Source organism: Ammospiza caudacuta, chromosome 6 (assembly GCF_027887145.1).
Source record: "Ammospiza caudacuta isolate bAmmCau1 chromosome 6, bAmmCau1.pri, whole genome shotgun sequence".
Taxonomy (NCBI): Eukaryota; Metazoa; Chordata; class Aves; order Passeriformes; family Passerellidae; genus Ammospiza; species Ammospiza caudacuta.
Window position 1 is genome coordinate 34,920,457 of NC_080598.1, and position 26,021 is coordinate 34,946,477.

At 38.5% G+C, this 26,021-nt stretch overlaps 1 protein-coding gene across 1 annotated transcript in view; it reads left to right on the forward strand.

Moving 5' to 3' along the window:
- Positions 1-20,245: 20,245 nt before the first annotated feature.
- Positions 20,246-26,021, forward strand: part of FMN1 (formin 1) — a 123,010-nt gene continuing 117,234 nt past the window's right edge. The window contains exons 1-2 of the mRNA XM_058807673.1: positions 20,246-21,637; positions 23,707-23,824. Coding sequence (XP_058663656.1) covers positions 20,246-21,637; positions 23,707-23,824 — 1,510 coding nt within the window. The remainder of the gene's footprint in view (positions 21,638-23,706; positions 23,825-26,021) is intronic.

The following is a 26,021-nucleotide window of genomic DNA, read 5'->3' on the forward strand; positions in this document are numbered from 1 at the left end:
ACTTAGACATCTAAGGCTTTGTTTTGCCTGACCAAACTGAGGCCAATCAAAAGATCTAGGTTACATAATGAAGAGTGTTTTCTTTTGTTTTGTAATAGAACACTTTGAGTTCAAGAAAGCCTTTATAAAGCTGCGATGCTTATGGCCTCTTCTGGTTGTTTATACAGTTATTTTGACACACACGTGTTATTGAACATGCACGTACTATCTTGCAGACATTATGCAAACGGCCATACACTAAAAAAATGTCTTTCCCAAAAAGTACTTCAAAGATAATAAAAAGCTGTCTCCAAATTTGACTAATTTTAACATGTAGATGTGTCAGAGTTGAGACTGTGAAATGTTGCTTGTCACTTTGGCAGATACTTGTTAAAATATGAATAAATGTAGACTGTATTAAAAAGAAATGTAGGTGGTAACTAGTAACATTCTAGCTCTTTATAATTTTTTGCATCATTTCTGCTCTGCAATTTTAAGTTTGCTATAATTAGCCAGTCCTGTACTGAATCACACTGAAAAGTAAGGGAAATTAGTGATGTTGAGAGGTAGTTGTTCTAAAGTAGCCCATATCCTCCTGAGTTCTGAAACCTCCTCCACTGTGCTGTTTGCCTTTCAGTCCCCTCTTTATCCCAAGAGTTAACCAAGTCCTAGTCAGTCTTCATCCCTAGCTGTAAAATCAGTGTTTCTATCCCTGGGGATGCATACCCTAATATCCAGCCTGACCTCTCTGAGGATCAGGATACTGCTCTAGACAATGAATATCATATCATGATATTTGGGGAGAAGTGCTGTGAAGAACTGTAGAAAGCATTTACTAAGTAGAAAAAGGCAGGTGAACTTAAAGAAAGTAAATAGGAACCCATGCACAAAACCACCTTACAATTTCACTTTATATGTAAAATGAAGCTGGCCATTTTTTCCACCAATGAGAGCTTTGAATCTTGACAGACAGTCCCGTGTAAATGTTTGTTGAAAACTCAATAACTTTCAAAATAAGCAAATTGGGAATTTTTAGAGAAGAAGTAACCCCCAAAAACATTATTCTGTTTCATGAGATCTAGTGCTCTCACATTTCCAATATCTTGCAGCTCTCATTCTCTGTCTCAAAAAGTATGTGGTAATACTGGGTCATATATCAGAAAAACGGGATATTTTAAAGCACAAAAATATTGTCTTTAGCCTAGGAGAAAAACCCTAAAGATAACTGACAAGATGTATGATAGAGATTGTAAAACTGAGTGGCTGAAAAGATTGGATAGGGTTGGATTTTTCTCTCTGTCTTTCCTGTATACCAACCTGAAGTGCTCCAAAGTGTTGACAGTGGAATGAAAATGCTAAAAGTACACCATCTTCTTTGAATGCAGAATTTTCAGTTGGCAAAAGTTTTTAACAGTTGAAGGGAAGTCATTCATGGATGCCACTGTAATTTAATCTTGAGCTCACATGCTATTCATGTAGGGTACATCTCAATACATGTTTACAAAAATACCCAAGATGCCAGGAAAAGCATAAATGTAAAAGAGAAATAGTTTGAACCTTTAATTTATTCAAAAAAAGTTTAAAATACTTTAAGTGATCTATTACCACTTCCACACCCTCGTGTTTTCACAAGTAACAGTGTCTATATAGGTGGCATAATTTATTTTCAGAACTACTGTTCACCTCTCAATTCTTGTGAAATCTGTGAAAGTAAGGAATATTCAACAGCTTTGTAAATGGGAAAAACTGTCCAGTGGTTGTGAACTAAATCTGATTTAAAATTTCCTAAGTACCAAGGAAAATGAATAAAGAATTTTAAAAAATTTATTAATTAAGAACAAAGCTGATGGATTGGGTTTTTCAAAACTTGATTTATTGTCCAATGTCTAATGCAGTGAGCTTGTGATTAGCTGAAGCAAGTGAAGCTTTGGCATGCCATAAATAAAATAAAAGAGTGGATAATATTAAAAAAAGAAGTCAAGTAGGCCGTTCAGTATTGTCATTTAAGTTTAGAGGTAAGAAGAATACAAGGCAATGTCAGTGACACTCAAATTTTTATACAAGTGCTAACTGGAAATGTGAAAAACACATCTCAGTGCCCCATGAATATGGTTATATTGCTTTCCTCAGGTTTTGGATGAATTGATGCCCATTTGTGAGTCACAGTATGCTACAGTAAAGATAAAACCTATTTAATTCAGAGTTCACTGTGAGTACATACAAAAATTGTATCCTATCCAGAGTCTTTTTCCTTGGCAATAGGACTTGGACATTTGTGAAAACTCAGAAAATTTGCTGGATGGATGATCAATTCCCTTTGCTCAGTCATCCAATTTTCCTAAGACTGTAAAGTTCAGTATATGTCAGTCTGTGCCTGTAAAATTAATTGATTGTGCTTCAAACATCACAAGGATAGTATTTCATTAACAGAAGCATAGCAGGGCTTTGGAGTTTCTGTAAGCTCATGATGCACTAAAAGGCATTTAGAGATACTTGAATTTGAAAAAGGTCAGCTGAATCTTTTGAAAATTTATGTGATGTTGACTGATTTAGGTTCAACATGACCCTGTCAATAGTGACATGGGGTGTACTGATGCCAGACTTAGCAAGAGTGTGAACTAAGGTAATCTTTTTCTGTTTGCTACTGTCCTCATGCTGAGATATTGCCACTCAGAATATTGCCACTCACTCTTTTCCTCTCATAGTAAAGCAGAAAACGTTGCTACAGCACACGTGAAACAACATAGCTGTAGATCTTTGGAACATGAATTATCAAATAATTTTAGATGTCAGACCAACTTCTTTATTTCTTTTATTATTGGATGTAAATATTTATGTGGATGCCTTTGCAGAAGAGGATGGAAATTCCTTAATGACTCAGAACTGTGTGATTCTACAGATACAAATACGGATTTTACTTGTTCTGGATGCAATTTTTCACTTACTAATTTAGAATCACAGAATCAGTTATGTTGAAAAAAAACCCGACTATGAGTCCAACCATTAACCCAGCACTGCCAAGTCCACCACTAAATCATGTCTGTAAGTGCCACATCTACACATTTTTTAAACCTTCCAGGGATGATGACTCAACCACTTTCTTGGGCAGCCCGTGCTGATGCTTAACAACCTTTTCAGTGAAAAATATTTTCCTAATAACCAATCTAAATCTTCCCTGGTACAGCTTCTAGTAATTTTCTCTTGTCCTATTGCTGGTTACTTGTGAGAAGAAGCCCCACCCTGCCAGTACCACCTTTCAGGGAGTTGTAAGGAGCAGAAAGGTCTCCCCTTTTTTTCCCAGGCGAAACGACCCAAATTCCCTCAGCTGCTCCTGACAAGAATTGTACTCCAGACCCTTCACCAGCTTTTTGCCTTTTCCTGGACTCCCTCCAGAGCCTCAATGTCCTTCTTGTTGTGAGGTGCCCAGTACTGAACACAGGGCTTACGGTGCGGTGTCAGTAATGTGGAGTACAGGGGGACAATCCCTGCCCTGCTCCTGCTGGCCACACTGTTGCTGATACAGGCCAGGATGCCATTGGCCTTCTTGGCTGCCTGGGCACAGGCTGCATCATGTTCAGGCTGCATCATCATCACTTCATCATGGCTGTCAACCAGTAGGCCAAAATCATTTTCTGCTGGGCAGCTTTCCAGTCACTCTTCTCCAGCCTATAGAGCTGCCTGGGGTTCCTGTGACCCAAGTGCAGGACCGGGCACTTGGCCTTGTTGAACCCCATACCGCTGGTCTCAGCCCATGGATCCAGCCTGTCCAGATCCCTCTGCAGAGCCCTGTTGCCCCTCAGATGATCAACACTCCTGCCCAACTTGGTGTTGCTGTAATCTGTCTGAGAGTGCACTTGATCCCCTCTTCCAGGTTGTTATAAATGTATTTAACAGGACTGGTCCCACTACTGAGCCTGGGAGAGTACCACTGTCACAAGCCACCAGCTGGATGTAATTCCTCCATAATCACTCTGAGCCTGGTCATACAGCCTGTTATTTACCCAGTTATGAGTGCACCCGTCCAAGCCATGGGCTGCCAGTTTTTCCAGGAGAATGCTGTGGGATTCAGTGCCAAAGGCTTTAGTATAGCCTAGGTTGATTCTGCTCATTCACAGAATGTTACCATTCTCACTTGAGGTAATGCATATGTTAAAGCAGTCTGGACAGCATTAGGAATGAGGTTAAAGAGAAAAGGAGACGCTAGCTGTTAAATCCTGACTACATCTCTTAGGTTCTGCTAGACTGGTCATAAAACAGGTGATCCTTTTCCTGTAAAGACTTACGTATTTTATTTTTTAATTAATGTTAAGCAAGGTTGCTGCCTATTTTCCTGGTTTCCTGATTTTCAGTATATTTTGGGCTGTTGTGTGCCTTCCTGTTGGATAAAAGGCAGAAGACTGTCCCACAAAATGCAGTGTTATTCCAAGAGGAGAAGGAAAAGCACAGGCCATGCAGACTGTGTGCATTCTGCTGTTATCACAGTGCAGTCTTTCACTGATGAATCATGGTCTAGTTATAAATAACATGCTCAGTGTTAATTAATTTTGTTGCTGTCGATAATGTCCCTGGTTATACAGGCTGTTCTTTGATTTTTGCTTCTGGTGCTTTTGTATATTTCTATCCATACTTCATTATATCAAATCTTAATATTTGCACTGAAATATTTATGTAATGACATGAATGTAATGTAGATGTGGCTGGCCTAAGTGACCTCTACAAGTAGATGCATTGATGTTAAAGCTTATTTTAGGCAACTTACAAAATTTTGAAGTGGAAGGTAAAAGATGTAAATGATTTAAAATCAATCCTACTATCATTAATTTTTTAATTACCTAATGCCCAAATCAAATCTTTTTGGTGGTGACTTTGCCTTTCTTATGACTAAAAGTGAGAACCAGTGTATAAGGAGAAATATTATAAAAACCACATGAGAAAATATAAAAGTTTTTCGATATGGTTCTTCATTTTCCTTATTACACTAGGTACAGATTTCTAATATTTTCAAAAATGTTTCTTGCAAATTCAAATCTTGCTAGACAAAATAAGGAATAAAAAGTTTAAACATCAGTCTCCTCCTCCACATTCTTTTAGCTAACTGGCAAATATCACAGATGGGAGAACCAGTTGTAAAAAGTCACAGTGAAACACTCCCCATAACAGCAATTTCAGGATTAGGAATGCTTCCGTTTTTGGTAGTTACTTTGGGTGTAATCTATAACAAATATGGTATATGCTCTGATTGCATAGAAATTACTTCAGGTAATGAAGTTGTAAACAGATGTCAACTGATTTTGGAAAATTATCACTATCTATTTTATAGTCCCACAAAATACTTAGCATGTGTTTACATTTTAAGAAAAACATATGTGAATTGTCAGATATTTTAAAGTTTTTTGTAGTATTTAATATTTGTGGCTCACTTGAAATGTTGTATAATTATACATGCTGATTGGCTATTTAACTGTATTTAACTAGATACTTTGAGTATTACCCCCATCTGGAAGTTACTGTGAGCACTGAAGATCTTTGGAATTAAAAATAAGCCTTTCACTAAAAGTTCCTGGCATTGCATCTCAGAACCTTGGCCTGAACATTGATTGTGGCATTTGACTGTGGACATGTGAAGTTTCTTTGGGAATAGTAAAAGATGAAGAGTTTGCACTGAAGTGCCAATTGCTTCCTGTGTTATATCCTCTTGGGGTCTTTGGTATCTTTGGCTCCTTGTTTATTGAGCCAGTTGGGAACACTTGGAGGCCTCTTGCTTGCATCTGAAAGCAAGAGTGGGCTGGCAAGTGACAAGGCAGGTCTTGCTCGTGGCCTGCGCAGTAACTAAACTCGTTAAATTTGAGTATGTGCTAAAGCAGTAGGCTTGTACAGGGCCAAACTGGCTCAGCACCTTTCAGGTCTGTATCCTAATTCAGAAAATATATTCTGTACTTGCTACTAGAGTTCCTGTTCCTCGGGTTTCGCAAGCACATGTTGGATGATACAGCATTGAATCTTGAATATGGTTCTCTCATCTTTCTGCGGATGATCTTGCCTTTTACTTTGTTTTGTTTTTGTTTTGCTTGTTGAGTTGTTTTTTCCCTAATTTAAATTGTTCTAGTTCGTTTACACTAAGTTAGTGATAAGTATTTTTATTTTTTCTGTTAGAGATTGCTCTCTTACAGATTGGAGATTTTTGTCTAGAATAAATAGATTGAGGTGAAGGAGAAAAAGCAGTATAAAGTCTATAAATTACTGTAAATATAAATCCTTAGTATTTAAAACATACATAAATCACATTCAGTGTCAATAAATGAAAATAATAAATGAAAATATATTTTAATACAAACTATTAAAATTTATATAAGGAACTCATAGGATTTGATAGAAATTGCTAACTTTATTAGATTTCTGCTGATTCTGAAGTATTTTTGAAAAGCTTTGAGTGGTATCACAAGCTTTTGTAGTTGATATACTCTGCATTGAGAAGTTGCACAAATGTTTTTTACAAGAAAATAAGTATTTTAGATTTCCTTCATTAGTCTGTGTTTGGTAGTTGCTCAGCCAAGCTTTCTAGGCCAGAGAGCTTTATTTTCACCTTTTTTTGCTGTTCTTTTCTTTTATTGATAGACATTCATGTCAAGTGACATACAGTTTTTCACCTCCTGCAGGAAGATATCCTTCTTCAAGTTCACACTTCAGAATAACAGACTGATTTTTATTTGCTAGCAAGGGAGGGAGGCCTTAATTTTACTTGGCAATAAATCTTTCTGTTAGCAATTGTATGGATTTGAAGCCATTTACACATTTTTTTCTCCATTATTAGCTGTACTAAGTTGTACTTGCAAGAAGAAAGAGGACACAAGCAAAAGACATTAAATGGTTGATTGTTTTGGATATTGGCACTTTAGGAGCTTCTAGCTTTCTGAGCACTACAAGGACCTTAATGCCACTGCAGGGTGTTGCTGCTCCAGGGCTTTGTTCCCACACTCACCACTTTAAGAGATTTGATTTAAGGACTAGGCCATTAGATTTAACTTCTTTGTTAGAGCAATATAGCAAGTAGCAGGCTTAACATTTGCTTTTTAAAATCCACAATTTGTCATCATGCAAAAAGAATTTCTATATGTTCTGTGGAAACAGGCAATTTTCATCAAGGATTTCGTTAAACTGCTTATACTGTGAATTGCCCCTACTACAATACAGATTAAATAAACACTATATAAATTAGGGGGAAAGATGACACTTGTCTTCATTCCCAGAGACAGCATTAAGTGTCATTTTCCAGTTTCTCTAGCCTTTCACTATGAGTTTTCCTCATGTAAAAAAGATTTATTCATCTACCTAATGCACAATGTTCACTTTTCTGCACAGGCAGCTACATCTTACGTTCTATCCAATAAAACAGAAAGAACTGTATTGATGCTGAGATTTCAGTCTTCTCTTGGGTCTCAGAGAAAACAGAGCAAACAGGTTTCTTCTATTTGCTTCTTTCCCATTAAGAAAACATGTAAAATTAAAAGGGAGGGAGGAGGACTTCTGTAGCATACCATGAACCCTCTCCTTTTGGTTGATCCCCAAGCCTCCTCCAGGTTTTTAAATCCCCTTTCTACTTCTCTTATTTTTTCCTTACTTATTAATATTCCTTCAACTTCATAGAAGACTTGAACTCCAGAAAATCAAATCTTATTTTCCTCTGTGTCAGCTACATGCATAGGAACACTGAGTGCATAATTTATCTGTTTATACAGAATTAATGTCTTCATATACTAACAGATATGAGGTACTACAGATGGCATGTGGATGGAGCTGTGCAATATCATCTAACCACAGAATCTGAAACTGCTGAGACTGCTTCCAATGCTGTTTTAACTTGAGATTTATTACATTTGTGTATCTAATAACATAAATAAAAGAGGCATTTTTAAGAGGAAAAATCAGAAAGCTTTTACTGCTTAGAAAGGAAAAGGCCAGATCAGAGGGATAGATCATGAAATTTGAGATTCCCACTGCAAAACAAAAAAATTTGGTAGGATCCACATATTTTGTATTTTCATAATTTTAAAAAATATGTTGACTCAGTTTATCTTCATGTTCCACCAATGCTCTTGATAACCGTGGTCAATCCTCATCTATTTGAATAAGGAAGTGTACCAAAGACTCTGTAACATTCTGTGATTTGCTGACTTAAGATCTTGCAAGAGCTAAATCCCTGCAGTAATAACATTGTCTTAAGTCAGTAATACTGTAAACCCTCTAAATGCAGTTCTGATGCTTAGAGTGTTCATTTCTACTGTCAAAATGGTGCCTTTAAATAGGCAACTTCTGAATTAGACTGTTTCAGTTTGGTGGTTCACTTGCTGAAAAACCTATTTGGTCATTTATTTTGTTTGTTAGGGTTTTCTTTGCCTAAAATGTAAGATGCCCAAAACTCTAAAGGTCCACAAAACCTGGCAATCTGAGACTCATTCCCAAATGGTGTACAAATATTTAAATTTTATTCACCTTCTTTGCACTCCTTCCAAGAGGCAAGCAGTGAATACAAGTATGTAATTAACACAATTTCATTAGTCATGCATATAAGAGTACTTATAACATTCAATCAACTAGGCAACAGAATTACATTACAGAGAAATCAACATACAAAGAGACCAAGCATTTTATTTTTATCCTATGTGGTAAAGCAATCTAGAAAGAATGGAGTGCGATTGAAGTATTAATATATAGTGGTCAGGAAACATAACTAAAAGCAATCAGTGTAAACATTGGCCTGAGAGTTGAGTTGTGGTTAAGCAAACCATGTACTGAAGGAAATGGATATCATGACATCTTAATTCCTTGAACTAGCAAAAAAAAAAAAGAAAAAGTTTAAGAAGCTGATTTTTTTTCCCCAAGTTCTTTTTCCCAGACAGCTGAGAAAGCAAAAACAGACAAACAGGTTTTCTATAGAGAGAGTCTGCCCACAGAAACTGTTCCATAGAGTTGTGTATTCCAGAACGGTGACCTAACATAAATGTACTACATGGCATCTAATGTGCCTGCTTGCTAATTTAACAATTTGTGTTTAAAAGACTTTGTATGACAAGAATGGCAATTTGTACAAAAAAAGTCAGATGCAATTACCTTATAATTATATATGTTCAGTATAGGACTAGAGGGCTTAGGAAATCCTGTATGTACCATTTATTGTCACAGTCATGTCTCATGATGAGACCCTGTCTGTACCCCTTGAGTTTGAGTGCCTCATCTGTCTTACCTGTGACAATGTAAAAAAGTTGTTTCCTTACACTCACGAAGTCTGCATAGTAAAAATTGCCAAAGAAGCATTAAATATTCAGTATTCCCTTATTTACATTGCTCTGTCTTCCATTCCCTTGGGACAATAGATGGCAGCAAATCTGTATTTGGGCAGTCTTTGTACATACAGTGCACACAGGAGGCACTCCTAAGTGGTATAAACTTTAAAACAGTTTGAATAGCAATCAAACTTTCTTGAAAGCCTTATTTTTTTCAGCAGGAAAAAAAATTATGTCAAATTATTTAGACTGGCTAAAGGGTAAATACGCGTTTTTTAATGGCCTAAATTAAGCCTATGATTCAATGATATATACATGTGTTTGCAAATGCATTTATAAAGTATATATGATATTTTTTTAAAGGCACAATCAGATTACAGTAGTTGATAGTTTTAAAAAGAAAAAGTGTCCTGGATAAATGTAAGTAGCAGTAAAATCCCTCTCTCAGAGCTGACAGAATGGTGAACTTCAGTGCAAAATATGGCTAAACATTTAAGAATTTGCTTAAAATAGAATACTTAGAGGGATGGTTAAAGTTCTCTTTTCATATTCCTCTGTCTGCTGGGTTGCATGGGTCCCTTACCATGGAAGTGGTTGTGTGCTAATGGTGTGTGCAGGTGAGGACTGGATCAGGGAGCAAAGCAATCATCAGCTACTGGCATAAATGCATAGAGAACAGAACATTAAGTAATAATTACACAGAGGGTGGAAAACAGAGGCTTGGTAACAGACTTGGGAGGAGTCTGCCAACAGCAAAAAATACCATAAATTAATATAATGGTGCATAAAATTACATTTGGACAAAAAGTGAATCTCTGCAGCTGAGGGAGGTATTCGTTTTGTTTGTTAGGTTTGTTAACATAATACAAATAATGTCCAATTACCTTAAAAATGGTGATTTTTACTTTCTCCTTTCCACTCACCAGGAACTTCCTGTGTATTTTCCATGTCATAATCATGTAAAGGGGGTTGGCTAGAGGTAACTGGTCTAATTGTTTGGTGCAACAAAAACGAGGTCAAAATTCAACCAATACATTTTATTTAGCTTATTATAGGTGCAATATTTGTATTCAATATTAAAAGAATAATATTTGTATTTCTGATCTTGAAGCTTTCTAAATATCAAAATGACTTAATGAGTAGGTTTTACTTGGGGTAAACTTAATTTTCTTCACAGTGGCTGGTACAGGGCTATGTTTTGGATACATGGTTACTGCATGGTATTTGGTTGCTGACTGAGGTTAAACCACAACAGTTGCATAATGGCATGAGGGCCAACAAATGAAATATTTTATCAAGTGTTTTAAAATAGACAGAAAACCAATGACTCAGAAAGTCAGAAAGCAATTTTCTCATTAGATCCCTGATCTAAAAGATACTACATCTGGACCTGAGAATGTCTTAAAATGTGCTGTCTTCTGTTTGAATATCTTGATACAGTTTAATATATGCAGTGCATAATTTCAAAATGTATAAAGGTATGTGTGATACTCTCTGCAGAAATGATGTATTTTGATAGGATCTCACTCTGAGATTTCATCTGAATAAGATGAAATATGTGTATATTCACTTATACTTTGGATTATTGGCCATTTTATCAAGTACTATACTTTACTATGCTTATTGATACAGGGGGGCACCTAAATTATTTGGAACTGTAAGCTATCAGAAAGTTTGAAAATCATCCTATATTTAAGCAAGCATACAGATTCTGATCCTAGTGCCTCTTTTTAAAATGTCTTTTAAAGTTAGAGAAAAAGGAAATACAACTTTTAAAAATTGAAAAATTGCAAGTGCCATTATTAGAATCAGAGAAGGGCCTGGATTGAACAGGACCATAAAGACCATCAAGTTCCAACCCCCATGTCTGGACAGGGATATCTTTCACCAGGTTCTCAGAGCTCCATCAAATCTGTCCTTAAAGTCTTCCGGGGCTGCTTTTATAATTCTAAGCCATGATATGAAGCCGCCAGGAATTCTGCTAATATCTGAAGTTTCCAGTAAAATGTTCCAAGATGGATGTGTCTGTGTACATGAAAGAGTATATATATAATAGGATATATGTATATATCCTATAGAAAAAGTGGTTTTATGTATCTCATGTCAGATATTACACTTCAGAGAACACATTAACTTCATGGAATTCATTGGTTTTCTCCTTGCTAAAGTTGAGGCTACCATGCAGAAACAGACATTTTTGAGGGGGTCTAATAAACCAGCAATGCTGTGAACAGGAGGGACAGTGCTGAGTGGTTGCACAGCATGAAATGCAGGAGTACACCCATGGCTGACAGGTTTTGTTCTTACCTCTCCCATTAAATCTGGCTGTTTGTACCTAAACCATTCCAAAACCAGTCTGACACTATTTTTTAAGCTTACTGGAGAAAGGTAAAATCTTAAGTATCATTTCTGATTGGAAGACCCTGCTTTTTGTGTACCTGGTGTAAGGGACTAAGGGAATTGGCACCATCCCCACTAAAGCTGTGTTCAGCCAATATCTAAAAGCTCATCAAATCAGTTTATGGAGCTTCCTTAGTGTGGTTTTATGCTTCACACCCATCTCTGAAATATGTGTGTCTAATGAGCATATTTAGGATGATCAGTAAGAATGCCTTGGCAGAGGTCGAAACTCAAGCATCTTAAACACAGTCTGTGTCTGTATAAGGGGGAAAGACAAGCAGCCCATTTTTTTTTACGCTAGGTCCGACCTAAAAAATTTAAGGACAAAAAGATTTTTTCTGAGTCAAAACAAAGTTGGTACCCCCATTATACCATTCTGTTGTGCTTTAAACAAACAGGAGAATTTGTACGTGTTGGTAGTGTGTACCAGAGTTTCAAAAAGATACAGAACTTTCTGTATGCAGGGATTATGTGCAGATGCATAGAATTATTTAATTTAATGTAATTTCATTTGGGCCTCCCAGCAGAGTCTGCTTTAAAGGATGACTTCACTGAGCGGCTGACTAGTTTGGATGTGGCAAGCAGAGATGAAGATACGTGGGTTCTGGATTGCAGACTGGGGCAACCAAACTCATTTCCTCATTCAAGTGAGAAGATCAACAGAAGTGTGTTGCATCTGAGCCTGGAACTGAATGTGAGTAGGACTGTATTCATGCTATACTGGATTTCAACAAGCATTTATTATATACAGTTACATTTTTGGTGTGCATTTATTTCAGGTCAGTCTAAAAGCATGTTCCAAAATATCTGACAAACTGCAAAGTTTTGGATGGTATACAGTGTTCCAGATGGTCTGTGAGCCCATATGTCTGTGCAGCTGAGAGCAATTCACATGGAAAATGTTTGAAATTATATAAATTGATTAAGATACACGATGTACTATTTCTAAAATCTGGATGAGTGTTTAGTTTAAATTAGCTGGTTCCTGGAGATGCATTGCAGGAGCAAACTCTGTGTGTGCACCTGTGCACAGATGCATGTGTGTGTGCTCACGTGCATGTGTGCAGCACTGGGAGCCAGGCTGCTGCTTCCCAGAGCTTTGGAGAAGCTGAACTGGCACTGGAGCCAGACTGGCCATGATCTTGACAGGAAAAGTTTCTCAACTTCCTGGTGTATGAAACAATGAAGCTTCAGAGGGCAACTTGAGTTCATCATAAGGTCAGGCCAGCTTAATGTAGCTGGAAATCCTTACAGGCTGCCAGGGTGAGCAGTAAGCAGCCTACAGAGACATGTTTTGGCAGAAGGAAAGGGAACAGAATATAGAAGAAGAAGAAAGAAACATAGGAAGGATTGAATGGTTGGAAGAAGTTGCTTTAAAGACTAGATTGCATAATACATTTTGTGCAAAGAAACACTAAGAAAAATTTGTGTAAGAGTGACATCTATTGGTGGAAATACAAGAATTGACTTAGAAGTACATTTAAAAAGCTTTTTAATGCTTACAATCACCATTGGTATTCTTTTGAGCTTGTTATAAAATTGATTTTTTGTCCTAACTTTCTTTTCTTAAAATAATTATTTAGATTAGTCTTGTATCAGTGGAAAGGTACAGGTTCGTCCTTGTAATAAATTGCTGAGATGAAAACAACAGAACTGAGAGGAACAGTGACATAGCTGTTATGACTGCTATAAATATCTGCTACAACAAGAAGTATATAGTCCTTGAGGATTCTCTGACTGCATTAAAAAGTCCTTGTATAGAGCAGGAGGAGTTACAAATGAAGGCCATTTTAGAACAACATTTTGAGTAAAATAAGAAATATCTGAGATTAGTAAAGTTTGTTTCCACCTTTCTTACTATTTTTAAAGAAATACTTTATTTCTAGAAATCTAAATAATTGCACTATAAAAAATTTAATAATTTCAGTTTCTTGTAGTTGAAAAGGAAGAATATTTTTCCATTATTTTTTAAATACTCAGAACAAAAGTCTTAATTTCTATTTTATAAAGGGTCCTCAACATGGGCTGATGGACTGTTAGGGACCCACTAAGACACTTTATCCTGCAGCTCACTCCCTGTGACTCTCTTTCAGGACAGAATTCTGAGTTGAATTACATAGCCCTTGCATCTCCAAGATTATTTTTCTTCTTCAACATGAGTTCATGGGATTGAAGGAGTTGCCAAAAGAACAATAGTGAGAAGGCTGCTGCAGCAGTTGCTGCCAACAGAATCTCTTTGGACTGCAGCCCTGCTAGAAGTAGCCTGTAAGAAATATAGTGGCCAAAACCAGGCCACATGGGTTGCTCTGGTGACAACAACCCTTGGGTGTTCCCTTCCTCTTCAGGGTGGGACGTTGCACCCAGATATTGTCTTCCCTGTGCACTCATCAGACTGGACAGCAAGACAATTGTGGTAAAAAAACAGCCAGTGTCTGGAGAGCAATTCTGAAGCTAAGATCATGTTCCCAGGAAATAGCATCTAAAATGGACCAATTTATTTATTCTCAGTTGCACTACACCCTGTCATGTTATCTATGGCCCTTTTCTGCTTTTAGAAGAAAACCTTTAGCCTGACTGATCAAAAGTTTGGCACTATTGTTTTAAAATGCAATATATTCATAATAATAACAATATGAAAAAAGCTATTTATTGAAAAACTCTGCTTGCTCTGGATTAGGAGCACCCTAATCAAGGTATGATATAATTGTGTATGTGCATCTGTAGATACAATAGTGTTTGCTTATGGAGTTATAGAGTCATAGAAGGGTTCAGGTTGGAACAGACATTATAAATCATCTAATTACAACTTCCCTGCCATGGGCAGGGACACCTGTCACTAGAGCAGGTTGCACAGGGCCCCATCCAACTTCACCTTGAACACTTCCAGGGATGGAGCATCCAGATCTTCTCTAGGAAGCCTGTTCCAGTGCCTCACCACCATCACAAGCAAAGAATTTCTTCCTAATATCTAATCTAAACCTACTCTCTTTCAGTTTGAAGTCATTATCCCTTGTCCTAGCAATACAGGCCCTTGTAAGAGAGACTTGTAAAAGTCTCTCTCCAGCTTTCTTGTAGCTCCCTTCAGGTACTGAAAGGTGCTGTAATGTCTCCTCAAACCATTATCTTCTCCAAGCTGAACAACCCCAACTCTCTCAGCCTGTTGTCACTGGAGAGGTGCTCCAGCCCTCTAATCATCTTCCTGGCCCTCATCTGGAGTTTCTCCAACAGCTCCATGTCCTTCCTTCTACATTCTGTTCCCTTTCCTTCTGCCAAAACAGCTGGATGCAGCCCTGCAGTGGCTCTCAGCAGAGCAGAGCAGAGGGGCAGAATCCCCTCCCTGGCCCTGCTGCCCACGCTGCTCTGGCTGCAGCCCAGGACACGTTTGGCTCTCTGGGCTGGCAGTGCCCATGGTGCCTCATGTGCAGCCTCTCAGCCAGCAGCGCCCCCAAGTCCTTCTCAGCAGGGCTGTCCATCCCCAGCCTGTGTTGATAACAGGGATTGCCCTGAGCCAGGTGCAGCACCTTGCACTTGCTCATGTTTATCCCCATAATATCCCCATTGGCCCACTTCTCCAGCTTGTCCATTACATTGTTGAAAAGATGTTTCTATGTTTATATTAGATGGAAGGCAGTAGATAATCTAGATGAGAGAGAGACAGTGAATGAATTCTACTCTCTACAATCTACACCAGAAGCATGAAAAAAGATCTTGCATTAGGTTTTAAACCTTAGGCGGGGAGAAGATAAAGAGATGTAGAAGGTAATGAAACAAAATAGAAATGAAACCCCACCCTATTTTTATACAGCATTTCATCTCAGATAAAAAGCACATTAGTGAGACATGAAAATGCAGCTAAAATTGCAATTAACAGTTAGTAATTACTTAAGAAATTATGGTAAATTAATGCAACTATGTGGATTTTATTTTATAAAGCTTTTTGTTTAAGCTTTAAACTACTATATCACATTGTAGATGGGGAGTAAAAGGCCTGTTGAAATGAAAAGAAGATGAAAAGAGAGTAACCTATAAAAGGAAAAAGATTAAGAATTCATCTCCATTCTTTGTAACACTAAGTGCTAGCCTTTGTGCCTTAATGTACAAAATCTTCATTAGCTTACTTACACAGTTTATAGTGATCTTCTGTTCCCTGTCTTTTTTACTTGTATGTCTGCTCATATTACCCAGACCCATCAATACATCTTCTTAGAATTTCTGTCTCATATCTACCACTGCTTTTTCATATGATAGGTTTTACAGGTTAATATTCCATTTATTGATACAGTGTACAGTATGCACTCCTGCAAAATAGTAAACTGAGTTTCTTAATGTGCTTTCTGATTTTATAACTCTATAGCTATTACAGTGCTTTTTCAAATTCTCTGAAGTAGTCCATATCTCAATGTCAATCAGAATTTAGATGAAAATGCTAAAAAACACTTTGCATTTATACAGGTGGATTTATACAGACACCTTCACCAAATGTGTCTGGTGTCCACACATTCTGTTAACATCATGTATTGCTGAATTCTGATAAGAATTATCGTGTCTATATTTCTGTTGCTACATCTAAATTAATTATTAAATTTAAAGCAGTTATGTTGTGATACCCAATTCCATCAAAACTCAGGAAAGCTGCTCACATAATGGTCTAAGTGAGGTAACAAGGCCGAGAATAATGATGAAAATCAAGGCCTTATCATTATTCTTCTATCTTCCCTGCCTCTCCTCTTTTAGAGCATTTAACAGGTAAAAATACTAAGTTTAAAATGAGGTAATCAGCAGGAGAGCAGGAGAGCAGGGGAATGTTCAGACCATTATCAACCTGCACAGTGAAGGTTAGGCTGAGGACAGGGCAGAGGGCAGACTGTGTCAGCTGAACTTCAGATCAGTTCAAGCCACCTGAGCTACAAACAGAGCCTGCTGCTTCCCGTGGCTCTTCTGAAGCCTGATGCAATTGGTCCATATTTGATTCCATGATTATTTTCAAGAAGTTATGCAAACTTTTCTAGATTTGGGGTTCTTAATTTTGAAAAAACAGTAGAATAAATGTTTTCAGTTTAGCAATCTTGCTGTTTTGTAGAATGTCCTTCTGTCCTGTTCATGTTTATCTAGTTTGTTACTACAGTGATCTGAAAAGGCAATCTGAGTAGATAAGGGGTCAGGAAGTGTTGAGCCCTGCCATATGATAGTGGTAGAAATTAGATTACCTTATTCTAGCTTAATGCGTGTTTTCTTCAAAGCCAGTTTTAAAACCTACTCCAGGTGAGCTTTTAGACACCTCAAGAACAGAACTAGAGTGTGTTGTGGGTGTGACTTCTGTCTGTGATGAAATGTAGGTCAAAAAGGGTGTGGACTGTTAAATGTGCTTTAAACTGTAAGGAATGGTTGTCCTTTAGTATAATTAGTGCATCGACTGCCTTGAAAGTTGCTATGACAGGTTTTAAGGGCTTTTCTGAGGCACCACAGAGTTGTCAGTTTTATTAAGTAAAGAGGCTTGTAACATAATTATAACTGATTTTTTCTAAAGATTTTGAAGTTGTTCCTTTAGATGCAGTGTTACAGCCTGTTCAGACCTTCCTTATGAGATAGATCCACCCAGCATTAAAACACTTCTACCAACAAACTGACTCCATCTCATTTTACATCACAATGACTACCTCTTTTTAATATCAGAATTTATAAGGCCACATACTGATGTAGGTATTTTACTCAGAAACACTCTTGAGTAGGTAACCAATATGTATTTCATTGTCAGCTATTCAGTCCCTCAAAAGGCTCTCCACTGGGCTGATCATCAAAATGCAGGAAGAAGGTCTCTACAAAAGCCATATTTTAGGCTGGGAGTTTATGGACTGTGTGGTGAATTTCAGAGACTGGCTGACTCATTCATCACAATGACTTTCAGGTTTTGAGTATTTCTGCAGGCATATATGTGGAGATGAGTTTCCTTGTTAATCCTGGAGCTCAAAAAGCTTGAAAGTTTCCCCACACTTCCTAGAGTTTACTACAAAAAGAGGTACACATAAAGCAGTATTTTCTGCAGGTTTGTGAGATTACCTTTGGTTATATAGAGTATATTTCAGCTTCTGGAATTTTAATTATTCACTGTTCAACTCTGAGATTTCTAGCACCTCAATATATTGTGTTACTTAAGCTTTACACTAAAAGCACCATTCTTTTCACTTCTAATTTGATCCTGCTCTATTTTGTTGGGATGCTGTTTGGACATAAAGTTTGAGATTCCTGTTTTAAGTCCACTTTTAAACAAAACTTTTTATAAGTCCATTAAAACCTTAAATAGTGGCTGTAATCATCAACCTTCAACTCATAGGATTGTTACAGCTTGGTGACCCTTTTTTATTACAGGGAAGTTTTATTCTAAGTATGGGCTATTGTTAATATAAACAGATGAATAAATATTTTGGCATAATCTGAATCATTAAAAGGTATTATGACCCCAAATAAGCAGGCACATAAATAAATAAGCAAGACATAACCATACAATTTATCAGAACAATGAACAATTAATCATGTAGTTGAACATAGAAACAGATGTGCATTTAAATGTAGAAAATTTTGGCCCAGTATTGTCACTTTGCCCCATTTATTTTGCCATTAAAAGGAATATAGAATTGCTTTAGATTTGCCTTGAAGAAATTTTGTCTTGGGGAAAGTCACCAGTGTTGTGGTAGCTTCCTTCCACCTGTTTATAAGTCCTGGAATTTTAAGAATAGGTTGGCATAGGGGGTGGTAAGGACTCTGTCTCTTTCTTTACGTAGAGCTTAATTTTGTGATATTAAGCCTAGAAACCAGGGGAGCCTGTCAGTTGTTTCTGACCTTGGCACCTGATGATTAAGCATAGTGGAGAAGCAAGTCCAGAGCTTGCTAAGGCAATGCCAGGCAACAGGGCAGAAGACATTGCTCCTTTTGAAATCACAGATAAAGATGGGAATGATTTCAATGCCCTTTGTCTATTGGTATGCATGCAACCCTCTAATTGAAAAGGTGTCTGTAAGCTTCATCCAAGCCCTTAGTATTACAATCTGATTTTCAGGAAACCTTGTTCCTGCAGGAGATACCAATGGCTTTTGCTTTTGCTGTTGACAAATGTTATTTGTATAGTCTACATTTTTAAACAGTAAACCAAAAGCTAAATGTGTTGGGATACTTTGTTGTTGCTTGTTGGCTGCAATATTCAGCATTTTAGTAAATGTTTTTTGGTAATCACATACAGCAATGTGATCTGTAGCTGATTTCCCTGCGAAGGACAGCTTTCCCCATGTTGCTTGCTTAAGATTACTCATCACAGCTAAATGTATAACTGTAGAACTACCCTTTAACTTGGGTAAATAAAAAAAAGTAGCGAAACTGGAGACTTGTGATGGAAACCTGCTCCAAATGTTACTGACTTTCTGAATATCAACAGTGCTTCAGAGTATTTTCTATATACTTTCTCCATCTCTATTGATTAAAAAATACATAGTATCCCTGGTAGTTTCAGTCAACGTTGAGTTAGACAGTTTTGTACATTTCAAATGTTCTTGTTCGTTTCAACTAAACAAATCTTACACATAGAGCAGTAAAGTCTGTGAAAATCATCACAGAACATGTCAGCAGAGATTGTTGTGGTTCGGACCCACCCAAGGCTGGTGCCGTGGATGGACAGGGCTGTCCGATTCCTAAACAGTTAATTTGGCCCTGCCGGGCGCTGGCCGCTCTCCCGCCGCCCGGCGCTCCCGGTCCCTGGGCGCGGCCGCAGCCTCTGATAAGTACCTGCGTGCACCTCTCAGCAGGAGCTGTGCAGGGCAAGGACAGTGGTAACATGAAACCAGTCTCGTTGGTTTTTGTTCATGGCCCTGGAGGCTGAAATCTGCATTCCAGATGAAACCTCCAGCAAATCGGAAGAGAGTCTCTTTTTTTCCTACTTTCCTCTGCTTCAAGGGCGCTCACTCGAGTTGGCTCTGCCCGGCCGGGCACTGGGGGCTCTCCAAAGGCTTCAGGAGGTGGCACAGGAAGCTTCAGAGTCCTTAGCTCGGGTTTCCATTTGACATTTTTTGGTGATTATGGATTTACAAAAGAAGTTCTTTGTCCTAGTGGAAAGACTATGCAAAGGAATCCGTCAGGAATTTTCTGCTGAAAACCACCCAGCGCTGGCGCACCGGGACAAGGAAGTAAGGAGCAGCGGCGGCGCGCTCGGCCCGGCGGGACGGCTGCTGTAGCTGCCGGGGGCGCCCGTCGGGGTGCGGAGCACCGAGGGACCGCCGGCCGGGCTCCAGCCGAGGTTAGTGCTGGGACAGACCTCTCTCGCGCGAGCGAACAAGCTCCAGACGCCGCCGAGGACTGATTTTTACGGAGGGTCGTTGTGCCGCTCCCTTGGCGGAGCGGGAGCCCCGACGGCGGAAGGAGCGGCGGGGCGGCCCGGCCGGGAGCGCGGGAGGCCGGCGGCCTGCGCGGGCCGGGCCGGGCCGGGCCGCCTGTTGCAGCGCCGGCAGCCGGCCCGCCGGCAGCCTGAATGCGCGCAGTAAGTGTTGGCTCAGCAGTCAGCAGCACTGCTGCGAGCGAACCTATTCTCTACTTCACACAGCATGGAAGAACATAATGGGATGCCTGACTGTAGTCAGCTTTTAGACGTGAAGAACGCAGCAGAAAGCGACTCTAACCCACTCACTACATTTTCTGTGAAAACACTGTTTGGACTTACAACTAAGCTTGAATCTACAGCTCCTACAGAAGAAACAGTGCTTAAAGCATTTCAACCTTTACACAGCAATATAAATACTCACGCTAACACCTGGCATGAGAGGAATGATAATGGATGTAATGAGGACTCAGAAAATCAGCACAGCGTGGATAGTACCAGTGACCAGGCTGACCCAATGTCTGGCATGCAGGCAGGCCTGGAGCTCGACTTAGCTGACCAAAATGAATTACTTCTTCAGCATTTGAGGTTTGTTGAGCCTTCTTTGTCTGAATCTGACAATGATGACAAGGATGTTATTCTCGTACAAGGTACTTTGGTTCATACAACAAGTGACACAGAATCGGACACGGAGAATAAGGACCTAGACACCGATGAGAACAATGCGAGCAAATATGGGCTAAAAAATGCTGCTTTGTCTGCTGAGGCCTTGGACAACAGCAATCAAAATAAGGAAGAGTCAGAATCAGAAGGGCACAGCAACAGTGATGACACTGTGGATACAGACGACATTGAATTACATCCACCATTCTCTAACCAGCTCCCAAAAGAGCTGGATGGTATTCTACAGTATGACTCCAATGGAAAAGACAAAATGTTAATGGATGAGCAATTCACTCATTTGCTTGCTACAGGAGAATGTCCTCAAGAACTTTCAGATGAAGAACAAAGACCTTCCGTTGATAATATATCACTCCAAAAAACAGCACTGGCTGAAAAGACTTTCCAGCTGCCTGCTTTCTTCAGTGGACTACGTGTCAGAAAAAAGGGACTAACCACAGAAGATGGGGAAATTGTTACAGAAATTAAACCAAGGGAGAATGATTTAGCTCTGCTTAAATTACGACAGCCTGTTAAGAAATCCAATATTGCATCAGGTTTGACCATTAAAAAAAAATCATCTGAACCTAAAGCAAATCCCACTTTTCTAGAACAACTCTCGCACTTGTTAAACATAGACGTCTCCAAGAATGAAGATAGAACTGAGGACTCTGCTGAGGGATCTGGGGAGACCGAGGACAGTGATGAAGCTCAAGAGAACAAAGCCTCCAGCAAAAGAGAACCACGATTTCCCTCTGAGGAGATAAAATCAAGCCCTGCTGAATCTGCACTGGATGCCTTTAAAGCCTTATTCACGCGACCTCCCAAGAAAGAAACAACTGCAGATCCTTCAGAGCTGGAAGCCCTGAAACGCAAAATGAGAAATGAAAAAGAGTCCTTGAAAGCTGTATTTGAAAGGTCAAAATCAAAACCTGGGGATGGACCATCAGACAAATCTGTAGGTTGAATTACTTTTTTTTCCTAAGATCTGGAAGTAGAAGGATTAAATATTCTTGTTTAAATATTATTGGTGGGGACTTAAGGTCAAAATGTCAGAATTGCTTCTCTTTTGGAAATCTCAAATTTTGGATTCCCAGCCAAGGAAGTCTTGGGGCTAATTTGTCAGAATTTTTGATCATCTGCAGTTGAAGCAGAATTCAGCCACAACTGATGACAACAGTAAAAGTCTCTCAATTAGAAGTGAGAACTTAACAATCAGTTTCTGATATTAAAAGATCTCTACATGGCAGTTCTCCATATGTTAATTATGGCTTTAAATCATTTTGATGCTGCAGATATTTACTGTAATATTATTTAAGAGTTTCTGAATCTCGCTCTGTTTTCATTCATTGAGTATTTTATTTTTATAAGTAGTATTTCATTTTACCTGTGGGAATAATTGTATGATAAGAGTTGTTACAAGAAGTTATGGGTGATTTTCAGCTCAAGACATGGAACACGAAGGGTTTTTTTGTCTTGTTTACATGCACATGTTTGGCTTTTCAAATATTGGTAAGCATTTAACCTTATCCGGGTGTAACTTAGTGATTTCAATTAGACAACTCAAGTTTTTGATTAATATAAGTGTTTGCAAGGTTAATGCTCTTAGGCATATGGAGATGTAGTTATTACAGAAAAAAAAATCAATGCAAAGTTTTCATACAATCATAAATGGCTTTGAATATGATTTGAACTCTTTAATTAAATGAGTAACCTTTGGGTTGGCATTCCCCCAACCCAAAGTTCTTACAGCCACATCTCTGGGAGATGTAATCAGCCCAGGAGATTCTTGTTGGCTGAAGGGGGAATTGCTTGAAGGATTATATTTTCAGGATTGTACCTTAAATCTGAAGCTACATGTTAGTTTTCTGGGTTGGTTATACTCTCTTTCAAATTTTAATTCTTACATAATATTAAAAAAAAAAACATGTAAAAATCCTGGTCAACACTTGGGTAAACTGATAATACCAGTTTGTAGTAAATTACCTGTGGGGAGGAGAAAACAGGTATTCATTGGCTGTGGAATGTACAGCAAGGGCAGTCTGAGTGTGCCCTTCCCATCCCTGGCTTGCTCCTTCCTGCTTACACCAGTGGCTGTGCTGGCGTCAGCGTTCCTGTGGCTCTCAGCAAACCTATTTGGGAAGCTGTCATCACACACAGTGAGGGAGGAGGCACAGCAGTCAGCAGGAGTGGCTTTTATAAATGTCTGCTTAATGTCTGCTCTAGTGCAAATGTGTATTTTCCCAGGGCAAAGCCAGAGCCTAGGGGTCTAGCCTTTCCTTGCCCTTGCTCCTGTGGGCCATTTATGAGGCCATTTTCCTACAGGGTTGCACTCTTGTTGCAGTTGTGTCTATGCAATTACTTGTAGTAGCATGTTGAAAATCAGATTACAGAAATATTGGAGATATAAAAAACCACCCAGAAAATCCCTCTAAAAGAGTGCTTCTTTAGTGGGTCATTCCCCCTCCACCCCTTCCCCATTTAAAGAGTTATTTTAGCATTCCAGTTGACAGTGCAGTCCCATTAACAGCTGCAGCATTACTTTGATGTGGCAGTATTACCTGGTATGTGGACTGAGCAATCTGCAGGGGGTGGGGCAGGAATTTCATAAACTAGCTCTGCTTCCAGAAAATTATATTGTCAAATGATGTCTTAGGTGAATTGCTCTGATGTTTACTTGTAAGAGGAGCACACTATGGAATATTTAACTCTGGAAGGAAGATATAGGAAAAAACCCTAGTGTTCGTGACCACCTCTGTGGTTCACAAAAGGATAGACAGCTCTCCACAGTGATGTGAACAGTTTCAACAAATCACTGCATATCACATGCATTATACTACTTTCCTCCTCAAAAATATTTTTCTACACTGATTTATTCGTGTCCCTTCCAACCAACTGAGCACTGTTTCAATCAGTAGAATGAGACAAATAATCTTTCTGGAGCACATGTAGAGCTGAGCATGGTAGTTGCTGTTTGGAATCAATTGATACTGCAGAGTTTAATTTTTTCTTGTGTAATTTTAACAGCCTGACCTGAGTCCCTCAGAGCAAGATGACAAGACACCTGGGAGACTCCAGACTGTCTGGCCGCCACCAAAAGCAAATCACGAAGAAGTAAAAGTAGGATTGAAGTACACAGAAGCAGGTAAAACAAAGTGGTGAAGCATTTGCAGAAATTAGTTTCTGACATTTTTAATCTTGTTTTGTACAGAGATGGTGATAAGTCACAGTATTTTCTTATCTGGAGAAACAGACCTTATGTTTCTTATGTGTGGTTTACTGCTATTTGTTAATTCTGCATCTGATTTTTAAATGTGAATGGCTGAATATTGTACAAAATTGCCTGTATAAATTCGTGAGGAAGGAAGTGGGTTTTCTTGGTAAATTTCTAGTGGTATTTTTTTCAAATGAGTGACAGATTGGTGATAGTAGTTGAGTGACTGCCTTTTCTGATGCCTGGGTGCAGGGGGCAGCCACCTGCTGAACTCTGGTCTGGCTGCAGATTTTCTTCAGGTACTGTCCAGAATGAAAACACCATTATTGCAGCATGTGTATGAACAAAGGAGTGCTCATATCCAGCTGGGCCACTTCTGTGGTAGCCACATATATTGTCCTATGCAAGTGTATGAAAGGTTATGTCCAAAGTGCAATGCTAATTATCAGATAAGCTTTTCACAGAAAAATATTTCTTGCGTTTTTTTGTTATTTAGATATTTACATAACATACTTACAAGGGAGAAAGTGATTATTTTACCCACCAGAACTCTGGTTCAAATTTATATTCTTGAATGTAAAACAGGAAGTCCTTGATATTCAGACATTAACCATAAACTGAGGAATACTCTGAAATATTAAAGTGAAAGCCAATAGGCCATCTCTTTTTCAGGTACCTGGAGATTTTAGAAAATACTACCTAGAAACTATTAAGTGGAACTAAAAAAAAAACTTTTATACCATTTTGCTGTGAGAAATTGTTCAGGGTAATGCTGTGTGGTTCTTTCTAATTCCAGTGGATATCTATCTGATGTATTTGAGAAACAGTACTATTTGTTCTGTCTACTGCTTTTTGTTGTTTAGTTGTTCTCCCTCTTTTTTCAGTTTTCTCTGCATTAATCTTTCTTTATTGTAATGTGGGAATAATAATGGAAGTGTAAAAGTTCTTGGAAGATTGAGAAAACTTGGCTTGACAGAAGCAACATGGTTCTAATATATAGAATTAAATTAAATAGATAGAATTAAATTTATGGTTCATCTGATTGGTCTGAATTTGGGAGTCTATTACTTAGATGACCAGGATAGGTATTCAGCTGTTAGCAAGTTGATGTTACTCTTAGATTTTTATTATAGGCTATATGCTTGCCATATTTTATTTTACCCAAATAAAATTTTTCCGTCTAATGACTGTAATAATCTGTGGCGAAACATATGCTTGAATAAAGAAAACTGAATTAACAAAAGCTCCAGATTCTACTGTTTGTACAGGAATTAGGTCATGCTTTCTTGAAATTTGAATAGGAAAGGCAGACTGGCTTAGAGCCCATGTAAATTGTTACTCTTGTTACTGTGATATTTTGGGTGGTAGTGTCATCAACATGTTGATGGTTTGTTTGCTAAGTCAAATTTTTAAAGACCAGATTCTGTAGTTCATTAGTTGCTCCGGCGTCTGGCAGAGGGATTTGAATGAAAACAAACCGCTGGTGATTCAGCTGGGATGAGATGTAAGCAGTGCTTTTAAAGGAAATAGGCAAAGACTGTGTTTGCATGTTAAGGCTATGTTGAGTCTGCAGTGAAGTTCTAGGTGTGCTGCAGAGATTGGCTGGTTGGTTTCTTTCAGCTACTTAGGGATGCCCAGAAAGCAGTTGTAAGTTGCACATGATGGATCACTTAGGTTGGTTGATCTGAGGACTTGTGCCACTGTTCTAAAGCATTGTGCACAAAAATGAAATTATAGAGTCTCCTACAAGTGGAGCAAGGTGATGTTCATGAGTCGTAGTGATAGAGTTACAGGAATAGGGTTAGTATTCAATGCTGGTCTTATTGCTGGGTTTTGTGGGGTTTTTTATGAATATGAATGTGGCAATACAGCAAAACTTCTAAATTCTCAATCTTCTCTCTGATAGTAATAGGTACCTTTAAAGTGCATGTGTATGCTGGCATTTCCCCTCATGCCCCTTTGCATCCAAAATTCCCTTCCAGCCACCAATACATTAGAAGTGATCTTCTTAAAAATAGGCTATAATGCAAGTTAATCATCTGAATTATTGAAATTGGCTCATCTAAACCAAAAACCCTATTTCTTACCTCAGTGTCTTGTCCTGACTACTGAGATGAAATGAAAATTC